At 34.7% G+C, this 23,316-nt stretch overlaps 4 protein-coding genes across 8 annotated transcripts; 3 read left to right on the top strand and 1 right to left on the bottom strand.

Annotated features, from left to right (window-relative positions):
- Positions 1–499: 499 nt before the first annotated feature.
- LOC104706679 (putative amino acid permease 7) lies at positions 500–2,937 on the top strand. 5 transcript variants are annotated; one of them, XM_010422886.3, is made up of 7 exons: positions 500–730; positions 822–1,058; positions 1,267–1,360; positions 1,454–1,669; positions 1,802–1,935; positions 2,047–2,274; positions 2,486–2,937. In XM_010422886.3, the coding sequence occupies exons 3-7, from the start codon at positions 1,276–1,278 to the stop codon at positions 2,891–2,893; spliced, it is 1,071 nt and encodes a 356-aa protein (XP_010421188.2). In that variant the 5' UTR covers positions 500–730; positions 822–1,058; positions 1,267–1,275; the 3' UTR covers positions 2,894–2,937. The 5 variants fall into 5 exon arrangements, with proteins under 5 accessions (XP_010421188.2, XP_019083913.2, XP_087318557.1 ...); XM_019228368.2 differs by having other exon boundaries at positions 524–730; positions 2,047–2,375; XM_087462431.1 differs by having other exon boundaries at positions 524–730; positions 822–1,048; positions 2,047–2,375.
- Positions 2,938–3,511: 574 nt separating this feature from the next.
- On the top strand, positions 3,512–6,617 carry LOC104706680 (uncharacterized). The gene is made up of 6 exons (XM_010422887.3): positions 3,512–4,012; positions 4,620–5,227; positions 5,325–5,517; positions 5,610–5,674; positions 5,770–5,980; positions 6,083–6,617. The coding sequence occupies exons 1-6, from the start codon at positions 3,824–3,826 to the stop codon at positions 6,446–6,448; spliced, it is 1,632 nt and encodes a 543-aa protein (XP_010421189.1). The 5' UTR covers positions 3,512–3,823; the 3' UTR covers positions 6,449–6,617.
- Positions 6,618–7,941: 1,324 nt separating this feature from the next.
- LOC104706681 (tubulin beta-8 chain) lies at positions 7,942–10,192 on the top strand. The gene is made up of 3 exons (XM_010422888.3): positions 7,942–8,812; positions 8,912–9,181; positions 9,274–10,192. Exons 1-3 carry the CDS (start codon positions 8,419–8,421, stop codon positions 9,957–9,959), a joined length of 1,350 nt encoding a protein of 449 aa, XP_010421190.1. The 5' UTR covers positions 7,942–8,418; the 3' UTR covers positions 9,960–10,192.
- A 381-nt stretch (positions 10,193–10,573) lies between these two features.
- On the bottom strand, positions 10,574–16,358 carry LOC104706682 (pectin acetylesterase 9). The gene is given in 13 exon segments (XM_087462433.1): positions 10,574–10,744; positions 10,746–10,868; positions 10,957–11,104; positions 11,199–11,305; positions 11,391–11,468; positions 11,563–11,622; positions 11,697–11,757; positions 11,843–11,967; positions 12,726–12,812; positions 12,926–13,005; positions 13,501–13,630; positions 15,370–15,452; positions 15,742–16,358. Coding segments are annotated over 13 exon segments (1,254 nt in total). The 5' UTR covers positions 15,890–16,358; the 3' UTR covers positions 10,574–10,720.
- Positions 16,359–23,316: the final 6,958 nt, after the last annotated feature.

A 23,316-nucleotide genomic window follows, 5' to 3' on the forward strand; every position in this document is an offset into this window, starting at 1 on the left:
TTGAGGGCACTTGGGTTTTGGCCTTTGGCTGTGTATATCGTGGCGATGTGTATATCGCAGAAGAAGATCCGAGTTCGGATGCCACCATGGCTTCTTCTTTGACTTTAAAGCTTTGTTTGCTTGCTAGTCTCTCTCTTGTCACTTGTTAGATCTATCCATGGACTTTTCGGGGCAAAATTCCGATGACTAACCAACTTATGTAATTTTGATATATTTTATCTATAATCAAAACCTATTCAATTAAAAAAAGTGGTGGTTAACGTATTTTTACTTTAACATATGCTGAGATGGGAATACCAATTACAGACCATTAGAATTATTTCTAACAAAAAAAGCTGGTTATAAAGTTATTCTTGATGGACCGAATTAAAAGTAGTGAGATAAACACGTTACTTTTTTTTGCATTCCAAGCCTAGCTAGAAAAATGGACCACCATTATACAGTCAATGACTAATGGTATACGTAGATGTGACCATCGACTAAAATATCTTATATTATTCACATGCACACAAGTAATATAAATGATTACACGTACATTACAATAGTAGTACTGTAGTAGTAGACCACCCTCTGTCTTCCATTTTAGTCAAACAAGGTGTCTACAAATATCTTCATCTTCGTAATCCAAAATCAAAAAGAAAAAAGCTAATGGACATTAAAGAAGATGGCGAGTTTCGAGTTATAACACCAACCGATACTCAACTTCGTGATTCAGTTTCTGCAAGAACAGGTAAATCCATTAGTAATCACTAATCAATTGATCATGTATTCAGATTATATAGTCGCTAATAATTACGTTGTGTTGTCTTGAGTTTTTAAAGGAACGTTATGGACGGCTGTGGCACATATAATAACAGGAGTCATAGGAGCAGGAGTATTGTCGTTGGCTTGGGCCACGGCAAAACTCGGCTGGATAGCTGGTCCGGCCGCGCTTCTAGCCTTCGCTGGAGTCACACTTCTCTCTGCTTTTCTTCTTGCCGATTGCTAACGTTACCCCGATACTGACAACGGTCCCCTCCGACTTAATTCCTACGCTCAAGCCGTTAAGGTTTATTTAGGTTAACTTCAAAACTCATATTCTGATTACATTCCAATAGGTTCAACCAACGTACAAGCTGTCCATGTAATGGGAACAAAAAAAGATTTCAAAATCAAGAATTTAGACTAATTATTTTGGTCTTTTCCCCCGACCAAGGTTATTATGGGTTTAAGCTTTGTATTTAAGTTGTAATTTTAATTTGTTAAGATGGTTAGTTTGATTTGCAGGGAAGAAGAATGAAATCGTATGTGGGGCTGTTGTATACATTAGCCTTATGGTATTTTGTATTGCTTTTACCATTGTTACAGCTACATGCATTAGGTAAATATATCTAAACATATTTAAACTGTTAATTTTTTTATTTCTTTGGAATTTTTAAACTGATATGTGGAGTTTCTTCCATTTTCCCTACAGAGCAATTATCAAAACGAATTGTTATCATAGAGAATGCAACATGTTCATATGGAGACAACAACAACTACAACTACATGCTTTTGTTTGGTTTGCTTCAGATCTTTTTGTCACAAATACCTAATTTCCAAAATATGCTATGGCTCTCTATTGTTGCTGCGATTATGTCTCTTACTTACTCCTTCATTGGCATCGGTCTGTGCCTTGGCAAAATCATTGGTACATATAATTCATTTAGATTAGCCTTCATTTCTTTGTTTTTGCTTTTGATATATGAGTCTAACTTCACTTATTATCTTTTGATTATGAGATAAAAAAAGACTATTGAATATTTATGTTTTTGAAATGAAGATAAACGAAAATTTGAGGGAAATATAAGGGGAAGTCCAGCTGAAAACAGAGGTGCAAAAGTATGGTTAGTGTTCCAAGCTCTTGGGAACATTGCCTTCTCATATCCTTTCTCAATCATAATTTTTGAGATTCAGGTAAGTTAATAACTTACGTTCATACATAGATGATGCTAAAAAGGAAAGATTAATTACTCTAAGAGATCAAGAAACCTTTTTTTATGTGGGTTGAATGAAAACTGAGGTCAGGACACATTGAGATCACCACCAGCAGAAAAGCAAACGATGAAGAAAGCCTCGACGGTTGCGGTGTTCATACAAACATTCTTCTTCTTCTGTTGTGGATGTTTTGGCTACGCAGCCTTTGGAGATTCCACCCCGGGTAATCTCTTGACCGGTTTCGGGTTCTATGAGCCGTTCTGGCTTGTCGATTTCGCCAACGCTTGCATTGTTCTTCATTTAGTTGGTGGATACCAGGTATTGTACAGAAACCCTTGTGCCCTTCTGACCAAAACGTCCATGTTCTCCTTTACATGTGTAACAACCCACATTTCAAACATTTTGGATCTTGTAAAAAGGTGAACCAAAAAAAAATATACATATTGACATTTGGAGTTTACAATTAACAAAGTAAATGTTTAAAATACCAAAACATTTCACGTTTATAATATATAGAATGCCATTTCAGGTCTTCAGTCAGCCTATTTTTGCAGCTATCGAGAGATGGCTAACCGAGAGATACCCACAAAACAAGTTCATCGCCCGATTCTACGGCTTTAAACTTCCAATGTTACGAGGAGGAACGGTGAGATGGAATCCAATGAGGGTGTGTCTGAGAACGATGTATGTGGTGACCACAACGGGAGTGGCATTGATGTTTCCCTATTTCAATGAAGTATTAGGAGTGTTGGGGGCATTTGGATTTTGGCCTTTGGCGGTTTATTATCCTGTGGAGATGTGTATATTGCAGAAGAAGATACGAAGTTGGACGCGGCCATGGCTTCTTCTTAGAGGGTTTAGCTTTGTTTGCTTGATTGTTTGTCTCTTGTCTCTTGTTGGATCCATTTATGGACTTGTGGGAGCAAAACTCGGATGATGAGCCAATAACTAATTGGTAAATAAATGTGTGATTTGAAGAAACTTTTGGTGTAGCATTTAATATAGGAGTTGAATTTTCAATACACCAACTCTAAAGAAGTGTATTGCTTAGAGAGACATGCTTGTTAATTACGTTTAAACTCACTGATCTTGCTCTTGATTGGCTAAGAATGAAGAAAAATAAATATTGTAGAAAGAAACTGAGCAAGATTCTTCTGAATACCACCAAACAACAGTTCAAGGTGACATTTAAGAAAGTGATGGAGAATCTTAAAAATTCTCATATTTCTTATTTGTAAATTATTCACCCTAAAAAGTAAAAACGATATAAATCGGATCTCTTGTTTTTCTTTTTCTTTTAAGGCTTTATATTCATCCAAGATTTTACTCAAACTCACAAGTTGTCTAGTCAAGAACAATGAATACAAAAGAGAATAATAACTCTCAATTTTTTAGTATTCAATCTACAAATTTCAGATTGAATAATTTTTAAAATTATAAAGTATGTGTTATATTTTTATCAAACCTTTTTTAATTAATCTAAGAATGCCTAAAAAACCTAATCAAATAGTGTAGGTACGACTATATAAATTAATGTTGGTCAACTAACTAAACTAGTCACGGATTTTGTTTTTGTTTGTTGGTTTTCTAATTTTATCGTTCCCAAAACCTATAAGGTTTTGTCTTTCGTGTGACTTTTTGTCCTGAAACTAAAAAAACCCTCAAGGGTTGGAGGAGCACTATTACAAAAAGGTTGAAATTTAATGTGCAACTATAATAATACTTCACGTTCCTTAACTCACAAGATTCTCTCTCTGTCTCTCTTTATTTTTCTTTCTTTTTTTTGTCCTCCTCCGTCTCTCTCTTCTAAACTCTTTCGAATCTCTTCCTTTCGTTTGGCTTCTCCACACCGGGAAGGTCCGTTCCGATGAGAAACTCGCCGTCCAAGAACGGATCGTCGGGAGGGCATTGTCGTAATTTCACAGACGCAGTCTGGTCTCCTTTTATCAAGTCCGGTTTAGGAATATCTCCCAACAGATCATACGCCCTAGTATCCCTCATCATCCTCCTTGCCGTCGGTGCGTTTATCTCCACGCGCCTCCTCCTTGACCCTACCGTATGTCACCCGAAACGACACTCCACTTGTCGTTTCTTCTCAAATCTAATTCTTCGCTGTTTTGTGTCTTTTTTATGGGTTTGAGTTTTGTGCCTTTTGTCACGTGAGAGAATTTTTTATTGTTGTTGGTTAGTTGGTGTTGTCGGCGAATTAGGCAGAACACGACACGTGTCCCATTATTTGGACCCATGTATGACTTTTTTTTTCAGTTCGATTAGCTGTCTCCCGCTACTGCTCACAAGTAGGCAAATTAGGCATATTGTGGAGACTTTCCGGTTAAAGGTTTTGGGGTTTTAAAAAAAAATTAGGGACGTTTAACCGGATTTTGGTTCCCGTTTAGTTTCGTTTTTTTAGAATATTCCATTCGATTCGAACTTTGGACGAAACATATATGATATATAAAAATTTATTATTTGATTTTTTAGTTTTTTATATGATGAAAATATTAAGTTTTATTAATTTATTTTGGTTGAATATAGTTAGTTCGATTGATGAATTTTGATTCCGTTCGGTTCAGTTTGGTTTGTGTCCATATCTGCATAACTTTATTTTTTATTTTTTTTTATCCATATCTGCATAACTATGCAACTCGTTTTCACGCTTTTAGGTACTGACAGAAGCCGTGACGGCGTCGCCAAAGACTAAAACCCAAACCCATACGATATCCCCAAAATACCCTCTACCAACAACCGTAATTACACAAAACCCTAAACCCGAGTTCACACTCCACTGCCCCGCCAACGAAACCACCACCGGGAGTACATGCCCGAGAAACAATTACCCGACGACAACAAGCTTCGGAGACGACAATCCAAACCACCCTCCGACCGCCACGTGTCCCGATTACTTCCGTTGGATCCACGAGGATCTCCGTCCATGGGCGAAGACAGGGATCACGAGGGAAGCACTGGAGAGAGCCAAGAAGACGGCGAATTTCCGGCTATCTATCGTCGGCAGGAAGGTTTACGTGGAGAAGTTTCAAGATGCGTTTCAGACGAGGGACGTGTTCACAATCTGGGGATTCTTACAGCTTCTAAGGAAGTACCCTGGGAAGATTCCAGATCTCGAGCTTATGTTTGACTGCGTTGACTGGCCGGTCGTTAGAGCTGCGGAGTTCGCCGGAGTTAACGCGCCGTCGCCTCCTCCGCTTTTTCGGTACTGTGGGAATGAGGAGACGCTTGATATTGTGTTTCCTGATTGGTCCTTCTGGGGATGGTAATAACACAAAGCGCCCTTGAGTTTTTTTTAAAGTTTTCTCGATTTACACCCCAGTAGTTTCGAATTGATCAGTCAAACCCATGAAATTTTGTAGGGCGGAGGTGAATATAAAGCCGTGGGAGAGTTTGTTAAAGGAACTAAGAGAAGGGAACGAGAGGAAGACTTGGATAAACAGAGAGCCTTATGCTTACTGGAAAGGGAATCCAGTGGTCGCAGAGACACGACAAGATCTCATGAAATGTAATGTCTCTGAGGAACACGAGTGGAACGCTCGTTTGTATGCTCAGGTAATAATTTTCAAGATTCTGCTGGTTACAACTGCAAATTTTACAACAGTTTTTTCTAACTGTTATGTGTGCATTTGGATTTTATCGTGTAGGACTGGATCAAAGAATCGAAGGAAGGTTACAAGCAATCAGACTTAGCGAGCCAATGCCATCACAGGTAATGTAATTTTTGTAGGCTTCAATTACGTTCAATGCCTACGTTTATGTTATGCACAGTTGAAATAAGGTAATGTTTATGGCTTTATGTAACAGGTACAAGATATATATAGAAGGTTCTGCATGGTCGGTGAGCGAGAAGTACATTTTGGCATGCGACTCTGTGACTCTGCTGGTGAAACCTCATTATTATGATTTCTTCACACGAGGCCTGCTTCCAGCTCACCATTATTGGCCCGTTAGGGAGCAGGACAAGTGCCGCTCCATCAAGTTCGCCGTTGATTGGGGCAACACTCACGTTCAAAAGGTACATTGTTTAATCCATCATGGGAGCTTCCCTTGTGAAGGTCTTGGTCTTCATCAATTGGTACACTGTTAGTATATGATGAAAACGCAAATATCGACGCAGGCACAAGATATTGGAAAGGCGGCGAGTGATTTCATTCAACAAGAACTCAAGATGGACTATGTGTATGATTACATGTACCATCTTCTAACCGAATACTCGAAACTCCTCCTGTTTAAACCTGAGATTCCCCTCAATGCCGTGGAGATTTGCTCGGAGACAATGGCGTGCCCGAGGAGTGGGAACGAGCGGAAGTTCATGACGGAATCACTTGTGAAACGCCCTGCGGAGTCTGGTCCGTGTGCCATGCCGCCTCCGTATGATCCGGCATCGCTTTACGCGGTTGTGAAGAGGAAACAGAGTACGACTACGAGAATTCTACAGTGGGAGATGAAGTACTGGAGCAAGCAGAATCAAACCGGTTCTTGAGTATTTTTTAGCTTTGTGTAGAGAAAACCAAATATGTACACGTATACCGTACCGGCCTCAACTTGTTTAAAATCCGGTTCGATGTTGTTGTGTAGATGATTAGAGACATATGTCCCAACTTTAGGATATTTAACACGAAAACTCAAAATGGAAAAAAAACTTCATATAATTTTCTAGCTTCGAATTTGTGACTTGAAAACTCATTCTCTAGATTTCATGATTAGTATTTGACTATTTTCTATGCATCAATTGTCAAAAATAATAATGAGGTAAGTGCCAAACCACCGGCCAAAAATGAGTTTGAAATTAGTTTAAATTTGGTAAACAACAACCATCACCTTTGAATCCCAAAATGTCAGGCGTAGAGGTTATAAGATAGGGTTGGTAATGAAGTTGATGGTGGAACTTGAATACTTGATGGCTACTACTATACTACTCACTGATCCCACCACAAGTTGCTCTTAACTTTGAGACTAATAAATACGTTTCTTCGAGATTTGATACATTGCTTCTGATATAGGCCACAATTATTTTGTTTTTGCTGTCTTTCTCTCTAAATTTCACGTCACGTAGGTCCCAAATTCACCTGTTTTTTTTTTGTTATATTTCTAGTTGATCATAGAGTGATTTGCAAGTTACTGTTCAGATTTAGACCCACCCATCGCACTACAATACTGTATGATTACAATAATAATATATATAAAGCTCAAGCTATCGAATACATCCACACAAAACTAATCTGCCGTCAAACAAAGTAACACCTTAATTATGATTGTTTTAGTTATAATAAAGGTAAATTTTAAAGTCCAAAACGCTACTTGCACATGTGCATCTTTTGTAATATATGTTTTTAAACTAAGTCCTATTTCTGAATTATTGTGTCGCCAATTTGTAAATCTTATCTAACTCTCAAGTCTCTAAATTATCAGACTATTGATCAATTTATCTGTTATTCGTTAATCAGATTTACATCGGCCAGTAATGAATCTGAGTCACGTGATTTTTCCGGCCGTTGGTATCACGTGTCTGTCACGGTTCGCTTCATGTGCAAGAATTAAAACAAAAGTAGAGAATTGTTCAGATCTCGCAGCCTTTTGTTATCTTCAATGGTCAGTCTTCACATGCATCACGTAGCGCGTAAGACTTTACTACTGTATGTGTTTTTTTCCACTCTGTGTCCATCTGTACTACTGTACTGTTTTTTTTTCCTTTTATTCTTTCAAATCAGATAATTCAGATGTTTGTTTATTTAATAATGCACCCCAAACAAAAAAAGGAAAGAAACATTTCAATGTTTTTATTATATGTTTGAGGAAGTAGTAAAATATCAAAATTTAGTTGTGCAATATTTATATTTGAAAAAGCCATATTACAAAAAGGTAAATAAAGAAGTACACTGTTTGATTTGTTCCTTTTTTTGTAGTAGTAGAAATTAACCTTTTTTTGTCCACATACTGACAAAAAATATACCGAATGTTTTCTTGCTTTAAAAGAAAAAAAACCACAATTATTTGCAGAGTGGAGTATTTATGTAGTGGGCCAACGGACTTAACAGCCGTTACTTACCTCCGTTATTCGTGGCGGCAATAAAGAAGACAAACCAACGTTACCGGTTTTCAATCTACCGGGAATTAACTTTGGTTTTGGCTTCGATTTCGCGGTTAAGTTCAATTAGTTAAGAATTAATATTCTTAAAATACTACACTTTTCACTAACCCACAAATAATTAAATCATATGGATTGAAAAATTGAAGAAAAGTAAAGTATTGTGGAAATTCAAATTTTCGGTTTTCTCGCACGGTTTACAAATACCGATACAGTTAGAACCGGCACGTCTCCGTTAATGAACGCAGTATAAAACCAACCACTTCGTCTTCTTCATTTCTTCGCAAGTCGTAACCGTTCAAATCCTCTCTCTCTCTCTCTCTCTCAATTTTGTAGTCTCCTCTACTTAGCTTTAGCAATCGAAGATGCGTGAGATTCTTCACATTCAAGGTGGTCAATGTGGAAACCAGATCGGAGCTAAGTTCTGGGAAGTAGTTTGCGCCGAGCACGGGATCGATTCCACCGGAAGGTACCAAGGAGAGAACGATTTGCAACTCGAACGAGTCAATGTCTACTACAACGAAGCGAGTTGCGGGAGGTTCGTCCCACGCGCCGTCTTGATGGATCTGGAGCCAGGGACTATGGACAGTGTCAGATCCGGTCCCTACGGTCAGATCTTCCGTCCTGATAACTTCGTCTTCGGTCAATCCGGTGCCGGTAACAATTGGGCTAAAGGACATTACACGGAAGGTGCTGAGCTTATCGATTCTGTTCTCGATGTCGTTCGTAAAGAAGCTGAGAACTGTGACTGCTTGCAAGGTTTGAGTTCGGCCCATTAAAGGCCCATTTCATAGAATTGTCTGACATATAGATATAGCAATGAATTGTGTGTGTTGATGATATGAATGATATGTGTAGGATTCCAAGTGTGTCACTCGTTGGGAGGGGGAACAGGATCTGGGATGGGAACGTTGTTGATTTCAAAGATCAGGGAAGAGTATCCTGACCGGATGATGCTGACGTTTTCAGTCTTCCCATCTCCGAAAGTGTCTGACACTGTTGTTGAGCCTTACAATGCAACTCTCTCTGTTCATCAGCTCGTGGAGAATGCAGATGAGTGTATGGTTCTTGACAATGAAGCTCTCTATGATATTTGTTTTAGAACTCTTAAGCTCACCACTCCTAGCTGTAAGCCTCTTCTTCTCCTTTTTGTAGTTATATATATAATTGATTAGGAGTTGAAATTGTTGTTGATGGATATGACATATCTTTTTGTTCAGTTGGAGATTTGAATCACCTCATCTCTGCAACGATGAGTGGTGTCACTTGCTGCCTACGTTTCCCGGGTCAGTTAAACTCTGACCTGCGAAAGCTTGCAGTGAACTTAATCCCATTCCCTCGTCTCCACTTCTTCATGGTCGGGTTTGCACCGCTGACATCTCGCGGATCACAACAGTACAGAGCGTTAACCGTCCCTGAGCTCACTCAACAGATGTGGGATTCGAAGAACATGATGTGTGCAGCTGACCCACGACACGGCAGGTACTTAACCGCATCAGCTATGTTCAGAGGCAAAATGAGCACCAAAGAAGTGGACGAGCAGATGATCAACGTTCAGAACAAGAACTCGTCCTACTTCGTTGAGTGGATCCCAAACAACGTGAAATCAACCGTCTGTGACATCCCACCAACGGGTCTGAAAATGGCATCCACTTTCATCGGGAACTCGACATCGATACAGGAGATGTTCAGGCGTGTGAGCGAACAGTTCACAGCCATGTTCAGGAGAAAAGCTTTCTTGCATTGGTACACTGGTGAAGGAATGGACGAGATGGAGTTCACAGAGGCTGAGAGCAACATGAACGATTTGGTGTCAGAGTATCAGCAGTACCAGGACGCAACGGCTGATGAAGAAGAAGGTTATGAGTATGAAGAAGATGAAGAGGAAGTGCAGGAGGAGCAATAACAACAGCTTCTCCCTTTTTTTTCTTAATATGTTTGTGTGATTTTAGTATCTTTGGCTTGGTTTTCTCTTTTCTTTTCCAGTCTTGCTTTTTTCTTGTATTGACATTTGGCTATGTGTGATGGTGATTTTAGGTCTAAGGATTAGGAAAAATATATGTTTATATAAGTCTTTTCGGGTGCTTGGATTTGAGACATTGTTTGTTACTGTTTTCCTCAAACGTTTGTGATTTTCCCTCTGTTTGCATTACCATATTATTTACGCCATTATCACAATGAAGTATTATAGCTATTGAATTATCTCATATTTGGACATATTTCACCACTGCAATCTTGTATTAACTTCCAACTTCTAAAATCAACATAAAAGATCATTAGACCAACTTGGCTTTGACTTAAGGTACGTTCCCTGATTATACAAACATAACCAAAACAATATGAGAGAGTTGGTCTCTTTATTCTGGTTTCGATGCTACATAACAAAATCATCTCCAAAAGAAGATTCTAAGCTTATACTAAACTACAAACCAAAAAAGTTGATAAGAAGAAGAAGAAGAGTTAACTGTGTACCGCGATAGTAATGGCCTGGAGCATTAGAAGCCTTGAATAACCAAAAAAGAGAGAAACAAAAAAACATATATAACTACACAACTCAATTGGGGATTTAATCGAACCTTTACAAGTAAGTAATGCGTAAAAAAAAATACGTAAAACTTTTGGAGAAAATGTAATTGACTTCTATAGGAAACTGTAATTGAAAAGTTACTAAATATCAAGATTTACCAAAAAAATCTGTTGTAGAAGCTGCTGGAATGAGATTATGACATGTTTTATCACATGGATATGGACAATCTATTTCTTTCGCTTCTTCTCCTCTCCCAAAATACCAGTCTCCTACCGTCTCAGCAATCGTCTGAAACCAAACCGAACCCGGTTTTAAACCATTGTAAACCGGATAATTGAAAACGATTGAGAATGAAATTCCGGTTTATAAACTATACCTTATTGTGGATTCTAGGTGACGTAGGAGAGAGCCAAGTCTCCTCTAAAGCACTTTGACAATGATCGAAGCATGAGTTTATAAACATTCCTCCTCTACTAGAATTTCTGAAGAAATTCATCAAAGCTCCCAACATATCTTTCCTAAACCTTGCGAAAACAAACCGGAAAGTCGGTTCAAGTTATGTTTTCATTTTGTTGTTTCCGGTTTTGTCACTTGAACCGAATGAGTTGAGTTTTTGAACCTTGAAGTGCATCGAGCTGGTGTGGATTACATGATGTCACATTAAGCTTACAACGGTTCCAACGCCCGGTTCGATCAGCAGAAGGTGGAACCAATCCATGATGAAACTGATTTTGTAATTAAAACAAAGGTTAGACGTACCAAACCGCCGGTTTAAACAAAATTGAAACCGGTATAATTAACGAAAAATACCTGGAATACGTCGTAGGCTGAATTTAAGATGAAAAATGGCGTTTCGATGAATCGTAATATGTATTGTGGGAAAAAACACTGCAAAAAGAATTTACATATTCATAATTCAAAGATTTCTATTTAGTTTTGTAAGAAATAGTTAAAAATGTATTTAAAGATTTGAGATTTTTACCAGAGATGGCTCAGGATAAAATGCGTGTGTGCAATTTGGATCGAGGTTTTTCTGTATACCCTGCAAAGTTTGTCCCACAAATGTAAGAAAAATTAGAAACTTATGAGCAAATAAATTGAGAATTGTTTTAGTACCTGCAGAGACACAAGCTGTTTGTAAAAATATCTCATTGTCCGGTTTGCTGCTACATCAATTCTGTTTAACCAATATAAACCGTATAGGTTGGTAAAACCGAAACCAAATTAGTTCATCAAAAACATTTGATTGAAGAAAAACTTACGCGTCAAGGAAGAGTCCAGCGTCGCTCATGCACTTAACGCTTGCGTTCTTGGGCAAATAGCTCGTGAAATTGTCACAATGCAAAAACGTAGACAAACCACCAGCTGAACAACCGGTCAGAAGAGCCTGCGTACCGGTTAATTTCATCGGATTTACCGGTTTAGAATTCACAGCAGTAAGGCAAATTTAAACTAGCTAAAACATTCACAATATATTTTATACTTGACTGATGCTTATTATTATTAAAACAATTGATTTGGGCAATGAAACTTAACCGAATACCAAACCGAACCAGGGTATAAAAGAAGATTTTTTACTAGGGCTGGGCATTCAGGTAACCCGTTCGGGTTCGGATATTACCCATTCGGGTTCGGGTAAACGGGTTTAGAAAAATAGAACCCATTGGGTATTTTTAGATATATGGATTCAGTTCGGTTTGGGTACTATCGGGTTCGGGTCGGTTTGGACTACAAATTTTAGAACCCGATTAGTACCCGAACTACCGGGTACCTGAAAAAATATAATTAAATTTAAATAAATTTAGTTAAATTTTGACTTACATAATAAAATATTTTTGATATTTTGATTATTTTTGATATTTAGGTATAAAACTAAATGAAATATTCAAAATTATAATCATAATTTTGGGGTAATTGCATTATATTAATGATAAATATTATAAATATGTTTATATGTTCGGGTTTAATGGGTACCCAAACGGGTATCGGGTATTACTTGACCCTAACCCGAACCCACGGGTATTAGAAAATAGAACCCAATAGGATTTTATAGGCAAACCCGTACCCAACCCGAACCCGGTTTTACGGGTCAGGTTCCGGATTGGGTATTCGGGTACGGTTTTTATGCCCAAGCCTATTTTTTACCTTGTGGGCTTTTGCTAAACCTTTGGGAAGAAGGTCAAGAATTATGGCATTCCATATTCGCTGTCCTCTGAAATAAAGCAGTGACGTCTGTCATTCATTCAATCGGTTGTAATCAGTAAAAAAAAAACAAATCATAAACCAGAACATTTCCGGTTATTAAAAGCGGTTAAAGAAAGCAAATTGGTTAAAAGCGGTTTTACCCCGTTGCCATGTTGTGAATCTCCCGCGAATGAAGCTCCGTCGCAATACCTCAGCCTCACTTTGTTCCAGTTGTAAAAATCTGAAATACAACTTTTTTTAGTCCAAGTCCAACCAATGTGGTGTATGACAGTATTGTGTGTGTGAACTGTGAACGATGTTCTAATAAAGCCAAAGCAAGTTTTTGACTCAAGACAGACCAAAACTGGACTTCACATGTCAAGATGTGCAATGACAGTTAAACCTTTCCTTGAATTAGATACCTAACTCGAGGAAGGTAGGATCGATGTGTAATTTGACATGGGACTTTGAGGTTGTAGCGTGTGCTCGTTAGGAAAGGGGGACAAAGACAAAATAAAATAAAAAGCAAGTATGGAGAACAAAGCTATAATTAATTAATAGAAAGACATAGAGCCAAAATTATTATTTCTAACGATTTATATATTTTTACTGATTAAAAAGCTGAATTGTTAACAGAAACATTTGAACCATCACGTGAAAGAGAGACCACAACCACAAGCAAACATGTTCCATTGATAAATTTTAATGCATGGAGATTTGTATTAAAAAGAATGACCTGGATTTTGAGAGGCGTTGTTGCTTAAGATTCCGGAGAAGACGACGGTCTTGCTCATATAACGTGTGGAGCCTCGACGGGTCCTTGCTCTTTCCACGCATGATGCTATATCATTGCACCATCCTCCTCCCTATACCACGATTTGTATTATTAGGTGGTGACTGGTTCTCCCGCTACCTCCCGCAAACGCTGCGTTTGCGGGTGGTAGCGGTTGCTAGCGATTGGAACCAATCACACAAATCGCTCCCAGTCGCTCCAAATCGCTTCCAATCGCTTCAAACCACTGAATTTCAAAAGCTGTCTCCCGCAAGCGTTTGCAGTTGCGGGCGATTGCGATTGAATTTTTTTTTTTTTTTTTTTGTTTTTGTAAAAAAGCTTAAAAAAAATCAATGATAATGAATTTTTTTTGTTATATCTTCAATCTATCCATTTTACTCATTAAGGATGGGAAAAAATGAAATATGAATATGATTGCAGAGATTATAAAATAAACAATTAGAATTAAATAATATTCTAATTAACAATAACCCAAAAAACTTGATGTAAATTTAATGGCACATCGTACATAAGTTCAAAAAAATCTAAATAAATATAATATTTTATCAGAAATTTAAGAAAATAAGATTATTTGTAAAAAATATTAAAACAAATCACCAGTGACTCATCTCAACTCTCACATGACTATTCCTACCGATGAAACTACTGAGCCAAGATCTAAGAGAAAAGAGAAAAGATCTACGATCTAAAGCATATGTTTTGTCATTTATCAAATTATTTGATTAAATTTTTAGTGAAAAGCCAAATGCATAAAGGAATAAGTATTTCAACATGAAATTTATTTGTTTTTTGAATAATTATTTTAGTACTTTTTTAATAAATTTTAATTATAAATCAAGTTTAATAAAAAAAATGGGTGTTTTTAAAATTTATATATATTATATATCACATGTATTATGTTTCAACCGCTATTGCACCCGCTGATCAACCAGTCGTAAACCTCCCGCAAACGCACCAATTTTAAACCGCTAAACCAGTCGTTCAAAACGCTTAATAACGCTTGAAACCGCAATCGCCCGCTTCCGCAATCTTCCGCAACCGCAACCGCAACCGCAGCGTTTGAACCAGTCAGGCCCTTAGTAACTTGCAAAATTCAATTAAATTTTTTCAAGATAATCTACTTTACAAGACAAATGAGTGGTGGATTGAATAAAAATAATTGTGCAGAAAAGACTTATAGATAGAGAGAATGTTCACTAGTTATTATAAATGCGCGTCATAAAGTGAAAGGCGTGAGACACGATCCAACTAGCTCGAGACACGATGAATGCTCTATAGTTCCTAAAACGGCGCCGTAATTAGTAGTTTTTTTTTATAAAAAGTCTCGAATTAAATCTTAATTATTGTGAATTCGGGTATTTTAAGTGTGTACATTACTTGAAATACTAGCATTTACCAGCTGGTCGCATTTTAAAATTTTAATCACTTGATAGGAATTCGTAATGCATCGAAGTAGTTAATGCATAATTGATTACACAAATCATTATCAAGATTTATTTCAAGAACTTGATTGTTATAATGATATTTCGTAGATAATTAACGCATAGAAATATATATTGATTCATACATAGGCTAGCTGGACTCCATTATTTTTGCATACTCATGGAGTAGACAACAGCAATACTTTGACTATGCAGGACCAATTAAAAACAAAGAGACTACTACCAAATTCACTAACCGATGATTTATTCGCAGCAAATGATTATAAAACATCCAATCATTTTTAAGAATAACAACCCTTTTGTGTTTTAATTTTAAATTATTTTGTTAATTATTACTTAAGAGTAAATGTAAATAATATAATTTAATTACCTCAAACTGCAAAAGCCAATTGTTTGATCCAGCACCAAAGCCTCTGTCTAAATGATACGCCGGTAAGCTCCCGTCCAAGCAAACTACAAAAACAAAAAGTTCAAAATATAAATCCAAATACACCTTTTTTTCTTTCTTAAACTTGTTATAAATGAAAACTCAAAATTACTTTTTGAACGTAAGTAAAATTTAATATAGCTAATAGAGACTCGTTTATGTTAGATGATGTTGCGTGACATGCGGTTAAAAACCATTACTGAATTCAACTACAAAACTGACATAACCAGTCTAATAAAATCAAGAAGTAATGTATATCTTAACCAAGAAAACAAAAATAGATTAGGACAAAAGAAGGAAGGAGGGAAGACATACAAGCACCAAGAGCGGCGGCGTCTCGGACCAGTGTCATGCTAACGCGCCGGCCAGGGTCGCCGGAAACGAGCGCCGGAGAAAAAGCCACGTAGAGGTGGAGAAGAACCATAGCCGCCGTTAGATCGAGAAGCCGCGTCGTCCTCTTCATTCTTTTAAACTCTTTTTTTTTTAGGCTGCTTCAATGGTGAATGAAGGAGAGACTTGGGGAGGAAAAAACCAATGTCGTCGAGTTCTATGCCTTTGATTTCGTTATCTTAGTATCATTCATCAGCGAAAGGAAAGGAATAATTGACTCGGAGATTTAAGAGGGAAATGGAAACGTTTTATATATTTATAGATATATAATAAAGAGTTTTGTGGAAAGTAATTTGGAGAACCAAGAGGGCAAAGAGGTAAGAGGTAAGAGAAAGAGCGATTTATGATTCTGATAGGCACAACAAAGAGGCTTTTGTTATCTTAGAGTTTGTTTTCCTTTGTATAAAAAAGATTGATTGTTACTTGTTAGAAATCTCTTTGTTATTATCATCTCATATCTTATATACATTAATGCATTTGTATATACATATACTTCCCCACATGGAGAGAACTAGACTCACTTATTTTTCATGTGTGTGTGTGTAAAGAGAAACATATCTGTCCAAAAAAATAATGTTATTATGCTTTTTTATGTTCTTACTAAAGGTAAAGTCCACATGATATCTTCTTGAATCAAAGGAAATTTAATAAAGATTAAACTTTAGCCTTAAACAATAGATGGGAGAAACTTTTTTCTAACCCTATTCGACTGAAATGAATTCATTTCCTAAGTTCCACTATCAGAATTTAATATCTAGTCAAAATTTGCCTTTTTATCATAAGTTTACTGTGGTCAAACCATTCAAAACTTATCAGTTCTGGTTTTGTAAGATTTCTCTTTCTGTAAATTGTATTAAAATCCAATTTCAGTGGCAGTCACATTTTGCAACTTATAAGTTTCACAAAGAGAGTTAAGTTTAGTTATCTGAAGAATATACATCATAGGGCGTAGAATAGAACCAAGAAATTATAAAATAATAATACCTCTTTTTTTTAATAAGAAAATGCATTGTATTTTTAAAATAATTCTAAGTATGGAGATGGGTCTTGATGGGTGGGTGGGTCACCAGCTGATGGATAATTAGAATCGAAAATCAACCTTCTTAGGTGTGGTCTATTGGTTTAGGTTCACCGGACCTTCTTATTAATCTCTCTCTTTAAAGAACAAAATATGTTAGGAATATAAATGATATATAATTACATTTATTTACGCATACTCGTTACCTAATCAAATGTGTTTTATTCATCAACCTAACTACAACTTTCGTATTCATAATCATATGAAGAACAGAAGAAAGAAAAGTTTGATAGTTAGTTATGGTTGTTAGCCTTGGCCATGATGATGATTTGGTTTGATCCTAACGGTCCTCCTTCACCAAATGCATATGTTTTTTTGTTTGCCTTTGAAGTGAAGCTATCAAAAATTTATCTACGTAAATACAATTTTGATTGATGAAGAAACTTCGATGAGGAGAATATTCATAAGTTTTGGTTTCGACTTTCAAATGTGAATCAATAAAATCAAGAATAACACTTCTTTCTTATCTTTAATTTGTAACTAGGAGATATCCCGTGCTTTAAGCACGGGTCAACATTTTTAAAAAGAATTATAATATAATAATAAAAATTATTGTTATATTTCTTATGAAAAATTATTTGGTTTGAGATAGTATATATTTTTAATTGTTCTATAAATCTATAGATGTCTTTTTAATACTAATTATTTTAGAATATTATAGTATTTTATTTTTTTATGTATATTACAGTTTTATATTGTTTGTTTGTTGTATTTGCATCAATATTTTGTGAAATATGAAGTAAGTAATTTTAATATTATAATTGTGAGCAAATAAAATTTATTAATTTATCAACTATATAAATTTAGTTTTACCAACCTGTCAATGTGGAACATTAAAACACACATTTTCTTCTTCATAGATTGAGTTATATATGCTTGTTTTAAAAAATTCAAATCACAACATATACAGAAAAATTTCTGCATATTTGTTAATTATAAGTATTATCTGAAAATTCCAAACAACTTGCAAATAAAATAAAAGAAAGATGATAGGAGAATCATAATTTGAAATCTTAATAAAATCTTTGAAATCTAGTTAAAAATAAATTTATTGTCTACTTGGATATAAAATCTTAGTTTTTGAAATTCTGATTGGTTTATATTTTTATTTAAAAATATTTAGTAATTTTGGTCCATAATTTTATTAGAGAGAAAATATTTTTTTAACTAATAATTATCTGTATTTTTAAAAAACCTTAGCTGTTATTTTTTTTTCCAAGTATAAATTAGTTTTGATTTGAATAAATTTTGTTTTTACTTTTCTAGATTTTTTTATTTTTAATCTGTCAGCATTTTTTTATTTTTAATTAATTATATTTATTTAATTAATTAATTAATTAATCTTAATTAAAATTTCCTAATGACAATTGAATGTAATTTTTTACACATTTTAAGATTAGTTTCATATTTGTACTTCTCAATTAATATAGTAGGATTGTCTATGCCCATAGATCCGGTGTATATATGGTACAATTAATTAAAATTTTGATTTATTTAGTTATTAGGATATTGTTTTATTAGTATGTTGCTTCGAAGCCTACTACATTATCCATGCCTTATTCTCATCATTTTTTGATTTCCATGTAAGAATATCAAATTTAATTATTTGGAGTCAATCAAAATTTAGATTTACATAATGATATAATGAATATTTTTGACGAAAAAACTTTGGAACTTATCTACTTGTTTTTTTGAAAGATCTCTAAAGTAGCACAACAGATTGACTTATAGAGAACATGTTGCATTGTGACTTATAATTTACATCAGTTAATTAATAATCGATGCTAATATACAAAATATTTACATCAATTATTATAACTGATATGAAAGTGTGTCAATTGCAAAAATGATGTTAATTTTTACATCAGTTTATTTAAGTGATGTTAGCATTAGTGTCGATTAAAAGAACTAATTTCAATTATTTACATCACTTATTAATAACCTATGCTAATATTTGTGTTAATATATTTTGTCAATCTCGAACTGATTTTTTTGGATGGATCAACATATCTATTAATTAAAAATTTAATAAATTAATAAAATTTTGTAGTCCCATGATTATTAATTTTTTAAAGGTTTTACTCTATATATATTGAAGTTACTAAAAATATAAGAAAAAACAATAGTTATATTTCAAAATATTTTTTGATAACTGAAAAACAGTTTTTATACATGAAGAAATAGATGGAAAATAATATTAGACAATCTTATTCGTCAAAATCATAAAAATAAGTAGCAAATAATTTTAAAAATAAAATTAGCATTAATTTTTGCATGTTTTCGCAAAACAGCTAATTTCGAGTTGTTTTCCTTTAAATTAAAACGACAAAATTTTTTTAACGTTCTTCTCTCTCTCACTGTTCAAAAAAATCCTCTAATCGAAATCCTAAATCCATGCACTACTCTTTTTTTTTCGCGATTGCGAACCGTCTCTCGAATCTCGTGAGTTTCTTCTAGCCGATCAAGATGATCTAGAGCCCGAAAGATGAAGCATTTCTGCTTTCGCAAGGCAATTAGGCATTTCCATACAACATGGAAACGATAAGCGTAATGTTCAAAGGAAGACACATAAGAGATGCTTGTCATCGAAGATACCGAGAACTCATGGGTATGGTGTTGAGTGCCTGAAGAGAAGAATTATACTCAATCTAAAAAATACCCAGATTCACTACAAAAAAAGATTATTTTATATTATTTAATTTATATATTTGTATCATATTTAAATAATATTAAAATAATTTGCATCACTAAAATAAATGATTTACATTTTGTCGATGCAAATAATTTGCATCGATTGAAATAAATATTTGTTTCAATTAGTGAAACTGATATTCATTTACATTATTTACAAAAAATGTTGCAAGTCTTACATCATTTTATTAAATTGATATAAAATATTTGTATCAGTTATCAAAACTAATGTAAAATATTTCTATCATTTTAGAAAATTATTGTTAAAATTAATATTATAATAAATAATATGAAGCTAGCTTTAAAAAAAATAATTTGATGGCGACAATTCACAGTCTCATACACCAACAATGGATTTGAAGCTAGCTTTTAAAAAAAAAAATCAAAAAAATCAAACAAATGCAAATTGATGACAACATACCACAGTTCTAGCAATGAAAGAAGTTGTCACGCCTATCAATTCTTTTACAAGTTAGCAACATCTCAAGATTCAGTCGAAATTAAGCTAACATATATATAAAAAACCTCACCTACAAGTACCACAATAATCAAAATGAAATTGTTCTTTCGAGGTTTGCTATAATAACAACGACTATATTACTTTCAAAATGAGTCATATCATATTAGTTAAAAGAACATCTCACGTTGTTCCTTCGTTTTTTTTTTTTTTGGACAAAACTTCTTTCCTATGGACGTCACAATTCATAGTTTATTTGTTAAAGAGTATGATCATAGATCTAGTGAATATGGTACAACTGATTAAAATTTTGATTTATACTTGATGGGCTATTTTTCCTTATGGATTGTGTTCATTCATCTCATTTCTTTCTATATTTTTATGATCATTTTTTTTTTTAATGTTAAAACAATGAAAGTTTGGATTTTGCCGATTTTTAGAAAGTTATTTTTCATGTAAACCTTTAGATAGTCATACTTTATTAGAATGAATGAGCAATCACAACCAAACCGATCCACATTAATAAAATGACTCATATGTTTTATAAAATGAACTCACTAAATAAAGCTTGTAATATACATTTCAAATCAATAAAGCTAGATGTTAAAAAAAAAAAAAAAGAACTCACTATTTCACTGCTACCGGTCTTCCACTACCAGTCCTTAACATATTTGTTGTCATTCACGAATATGACTGAAGTGGTGACTTCATGATAAGCATATAATCAAGTATACTTAATAGTGGATTTTAATGTTTTTTATATGTCTTTCATGTAAAAGTTATGATTGTTGTTGAATGTTGAGTCATAAGAATAAATTGTAATGTTGACCCAAAAAAAAAAAAAAAAAAATTGTAATTTGTTTAGTTGAAAATTTTGAATTCTAGTGTGTGGGTTCTTATCTTATTATTACTGTATTAGTTTTTTTTTGGTAAAGTAAAAGATTCAACAGACCTTTTTTCTCTATATGTGTATATAAAATCAATTGGATAATGGCAATAGTTCGATCAGTTAGTTACTTTGTGCTTATCAATGGTGCACCACACGGAACGATCATTTCTGAAAGAGGAATACGACAAGGTGACCCTCTCTCGCCGTATTTATTCATCCTGTGTGCAGACATCATGAGTCATTTGATCAAAACAAGAGTCCAATCTGGTGACATCCGTGGAATTAAGATCGGAAATGGTGTTCCTGCTATCACTCATCTACAATTTGCAGATGACTCCTTATTCTTCTGCCAAGCTAACTCACGGAATTGTAAAGCAATCAAAGAAGCTTTTGATGTCTATGAATACTATTTTGGACAAAAAATCAACACATCAAAATCTATGATTACTTTTGGATCACGAGTTCATGGACACACACAGAGCAGATTAAAAACGAATTGGAGATACCAAACAATGGTGGAGGAGGAAAATACTTGGGGCTACCAGAACAGTTTGGGAGTAAGAAGAAAGAAATGTTTTCCTACATAATAGAGCGAGTAAAGCAACGAACTGCATCTTGGAGCACAAAAAAATTGTCATTAGCTGGGAAAGAAATAATGTTAAAATCGGTAGCTTTATCGATGCATGTCTATTCAATGACATGTTTTAAACTGCCTACAGGGATTATATCAGAAATTGATTCAGTTTTACAAATATTCTGGTGGGAAAAAGGAAATGCAGAAAGAGGAATACCTTGGATAGCATGGGAACGTTTATATTATTCAAAAAAAGAAGGGGGTTTAGGATTCAAAACCCTATCTAAATTCAATGATGCATTACTTGTCAAACAAGCATGGCGTTTACTTCGTTTTCCAGACAATTTATGTGCAAAAATTATGAAAGCAAGATATTATAGAGATTGTTCAATCCTAGATGCAAAAAAAAGAGTTAACCAATCCTATGGTTGGGCTTCTATTCTAGAAGGACTGGAGTTAATCAAAAAAGGTTCAAGATTCATCATTGGTGATGGGAAGACAGCTCGAGTAAATGTTGATAATGTTATCCCAGCAAACCCTCCAAGACCAATAACAAGTATTCATCAAGATAATATGCAGAGTGTGTCACAACTGATTTTCGATACAGGATCCTATCGTACTTGGTCTCAAGAAAGATTATCCGAACACATTACTCTCTCTGATCATCAAGAGATTCACAAAATTTATTTGTCAAAATCAATTTCCCAAGACAAACTTATTTGGCATTATAATAAATCAGGAGAATACTCTGTTCGCTCTGGATACTGGCTTACTATGCATCATCCAAATATCAGTCCACCACAAGCAGTTATCCCTCATGGTTCAGTGCCACACAAAACAAAGATTTGGAAACTAAAGATTCTGCCAAGAATAAAACATTTTCTCTGGCGTATTCTATCCCAATCCTTACCATCAATTACCAGACTGAATTCTCATGGCATGAATTTAGATCCTATTTGTCCAAAATGTTTCAAAGCAGATGAGACTATAGACCATATTCTATTTCAGTGTACACATGCTAAAGAAATCTGGGAACTCTCCAATATACCAATTCATTTATTGCTTCCTGCAACTTTCACCAGCGAACAGTTCATTTCCATCTTCTTGGATTCAATATATGATAGTGATATCCCTTCAATCACTAAACAATTACCATTTTGGATACTTTGGCACATTTGGAAGTCTCGAAATAATTTCACATTCAACTCCATTCAAGACAAACCAATAACAGTATTATTACGAGCCAAAGGTGATGTTGCAGATTGGAATAATCAGAATTCTCAAACAAACCATCATCAAACACAATTATCTCACAACTCCAATCAAAAATGGAATCGTCCTACTACAACCTCTTTAAAATGTAACTACGATGCAGCTTTTGATTATAGTACTTCAACGGCAAAGGCAGGATGGATTCTACGTGATAAGAATAGAATAAGTAATGGTTGGGATGCTATGGCTCTTGGGCTAACATCATCTCCTTTAGAAGCTGAAGCAAAAGCGCTATTAACGGCAATGCAACAAACATGGATAAAAGGAATCACTTCAGTTTGTTTCGAAGGAGATTCAGAGATATTGACAAAGATTTTAACAAACAAGAATGACGATCTCTCTTTAGAAAACATTTTACAAGACATACGAGAATGGGCCGCGAAATTTAAAGAAGTACAGTTCAATTTCACAAGAAGACATTGTAATAATATAGCTCATTTACTTGCAAAATTTGGTTTTATTTGTTCTGAGTTCTATTCAAGTTGTTTTTCACCGCCAAAATGGCTTCAAAACAAATTGTATTGTGACTTTATTCAATT

Source organism: Camelina sativa, chromosome 8 (assembly GCF_030686135.1).
Source record: "Camelina sativa cultivar CO46 ecotype springtype chromosome 8, ASM3068613v1".
Taxonomy (NCBI): Eukaryota; Viridiplantae; Streptophyta; class Magnoliopsida; order Brassicales; family Brassicaceae; genus Camelina; species Camelina sativa.

Bases quoted from the DNA above. Each gene is read 5' to 3' on its own strand.
- LOC104706679 (XM_010422886.3), top strand. From the start codon at position 1,276: ATGAAATCGTATGTGGGGCTGTTGTATACATTAGCCTTATGGTATTTT. The intron at 1,670-1,801 runs GTACATATAATT...TTTGAAATGAAG, and splicing joins GTGCCTTGGCAAAATCATTG to ATAAACGAAAATTTGAGGGA. The intron at 1,936-2,046 runs GTAAGTTAATAA...AACTGAGGTCAG, and splicing joins TCATAATTTTTGAGATTCAG to GACACATTGAGATCACCACC.
- LOC104706680 (XM_010422887.3), top strand. From the start codon at position 3,824: ATGAGAAACTCGCCGTCCAAGAACGGATCGTCGGGAGGGCATTGTCGT. The intron at 5,518-5,609 runs GTAATAATTTTC...TTTATCGTGTAG, and splicing joins ACGCTCGTTTGTATGCTCAG to GACTGGATCAAAGAATCGAA. The intron at 5,981-6,082 runs GTACATTGTTTA...ATATCGACGCAG, and splicing joins GCAACACTCACGTTCAAAAG to GCACAAGATATTGGAAAGGC.
- LOC104706681 (XM_010422888.3), top strand. From the start codon at position 8,419: ATGCGTGAGATTCTTCACATTCAAGGTGGTCAATGTGGAAACCAGATC. The intron at 8,813-8,911 runs GTTTGAGTTCGG...TGATATGTGTAG, and splicing joins GAACTGTGACTGCTTGCAAG to GATTCCAAGTGTGTCACTCG. The intron at 9,182-9,273 runs GTAAGCCTCTTC...CTTTTTGTTCAG, and splicing joins TAAGCTCACCACTCCTAGCT to TTGGAGATTTGAATCACCTC.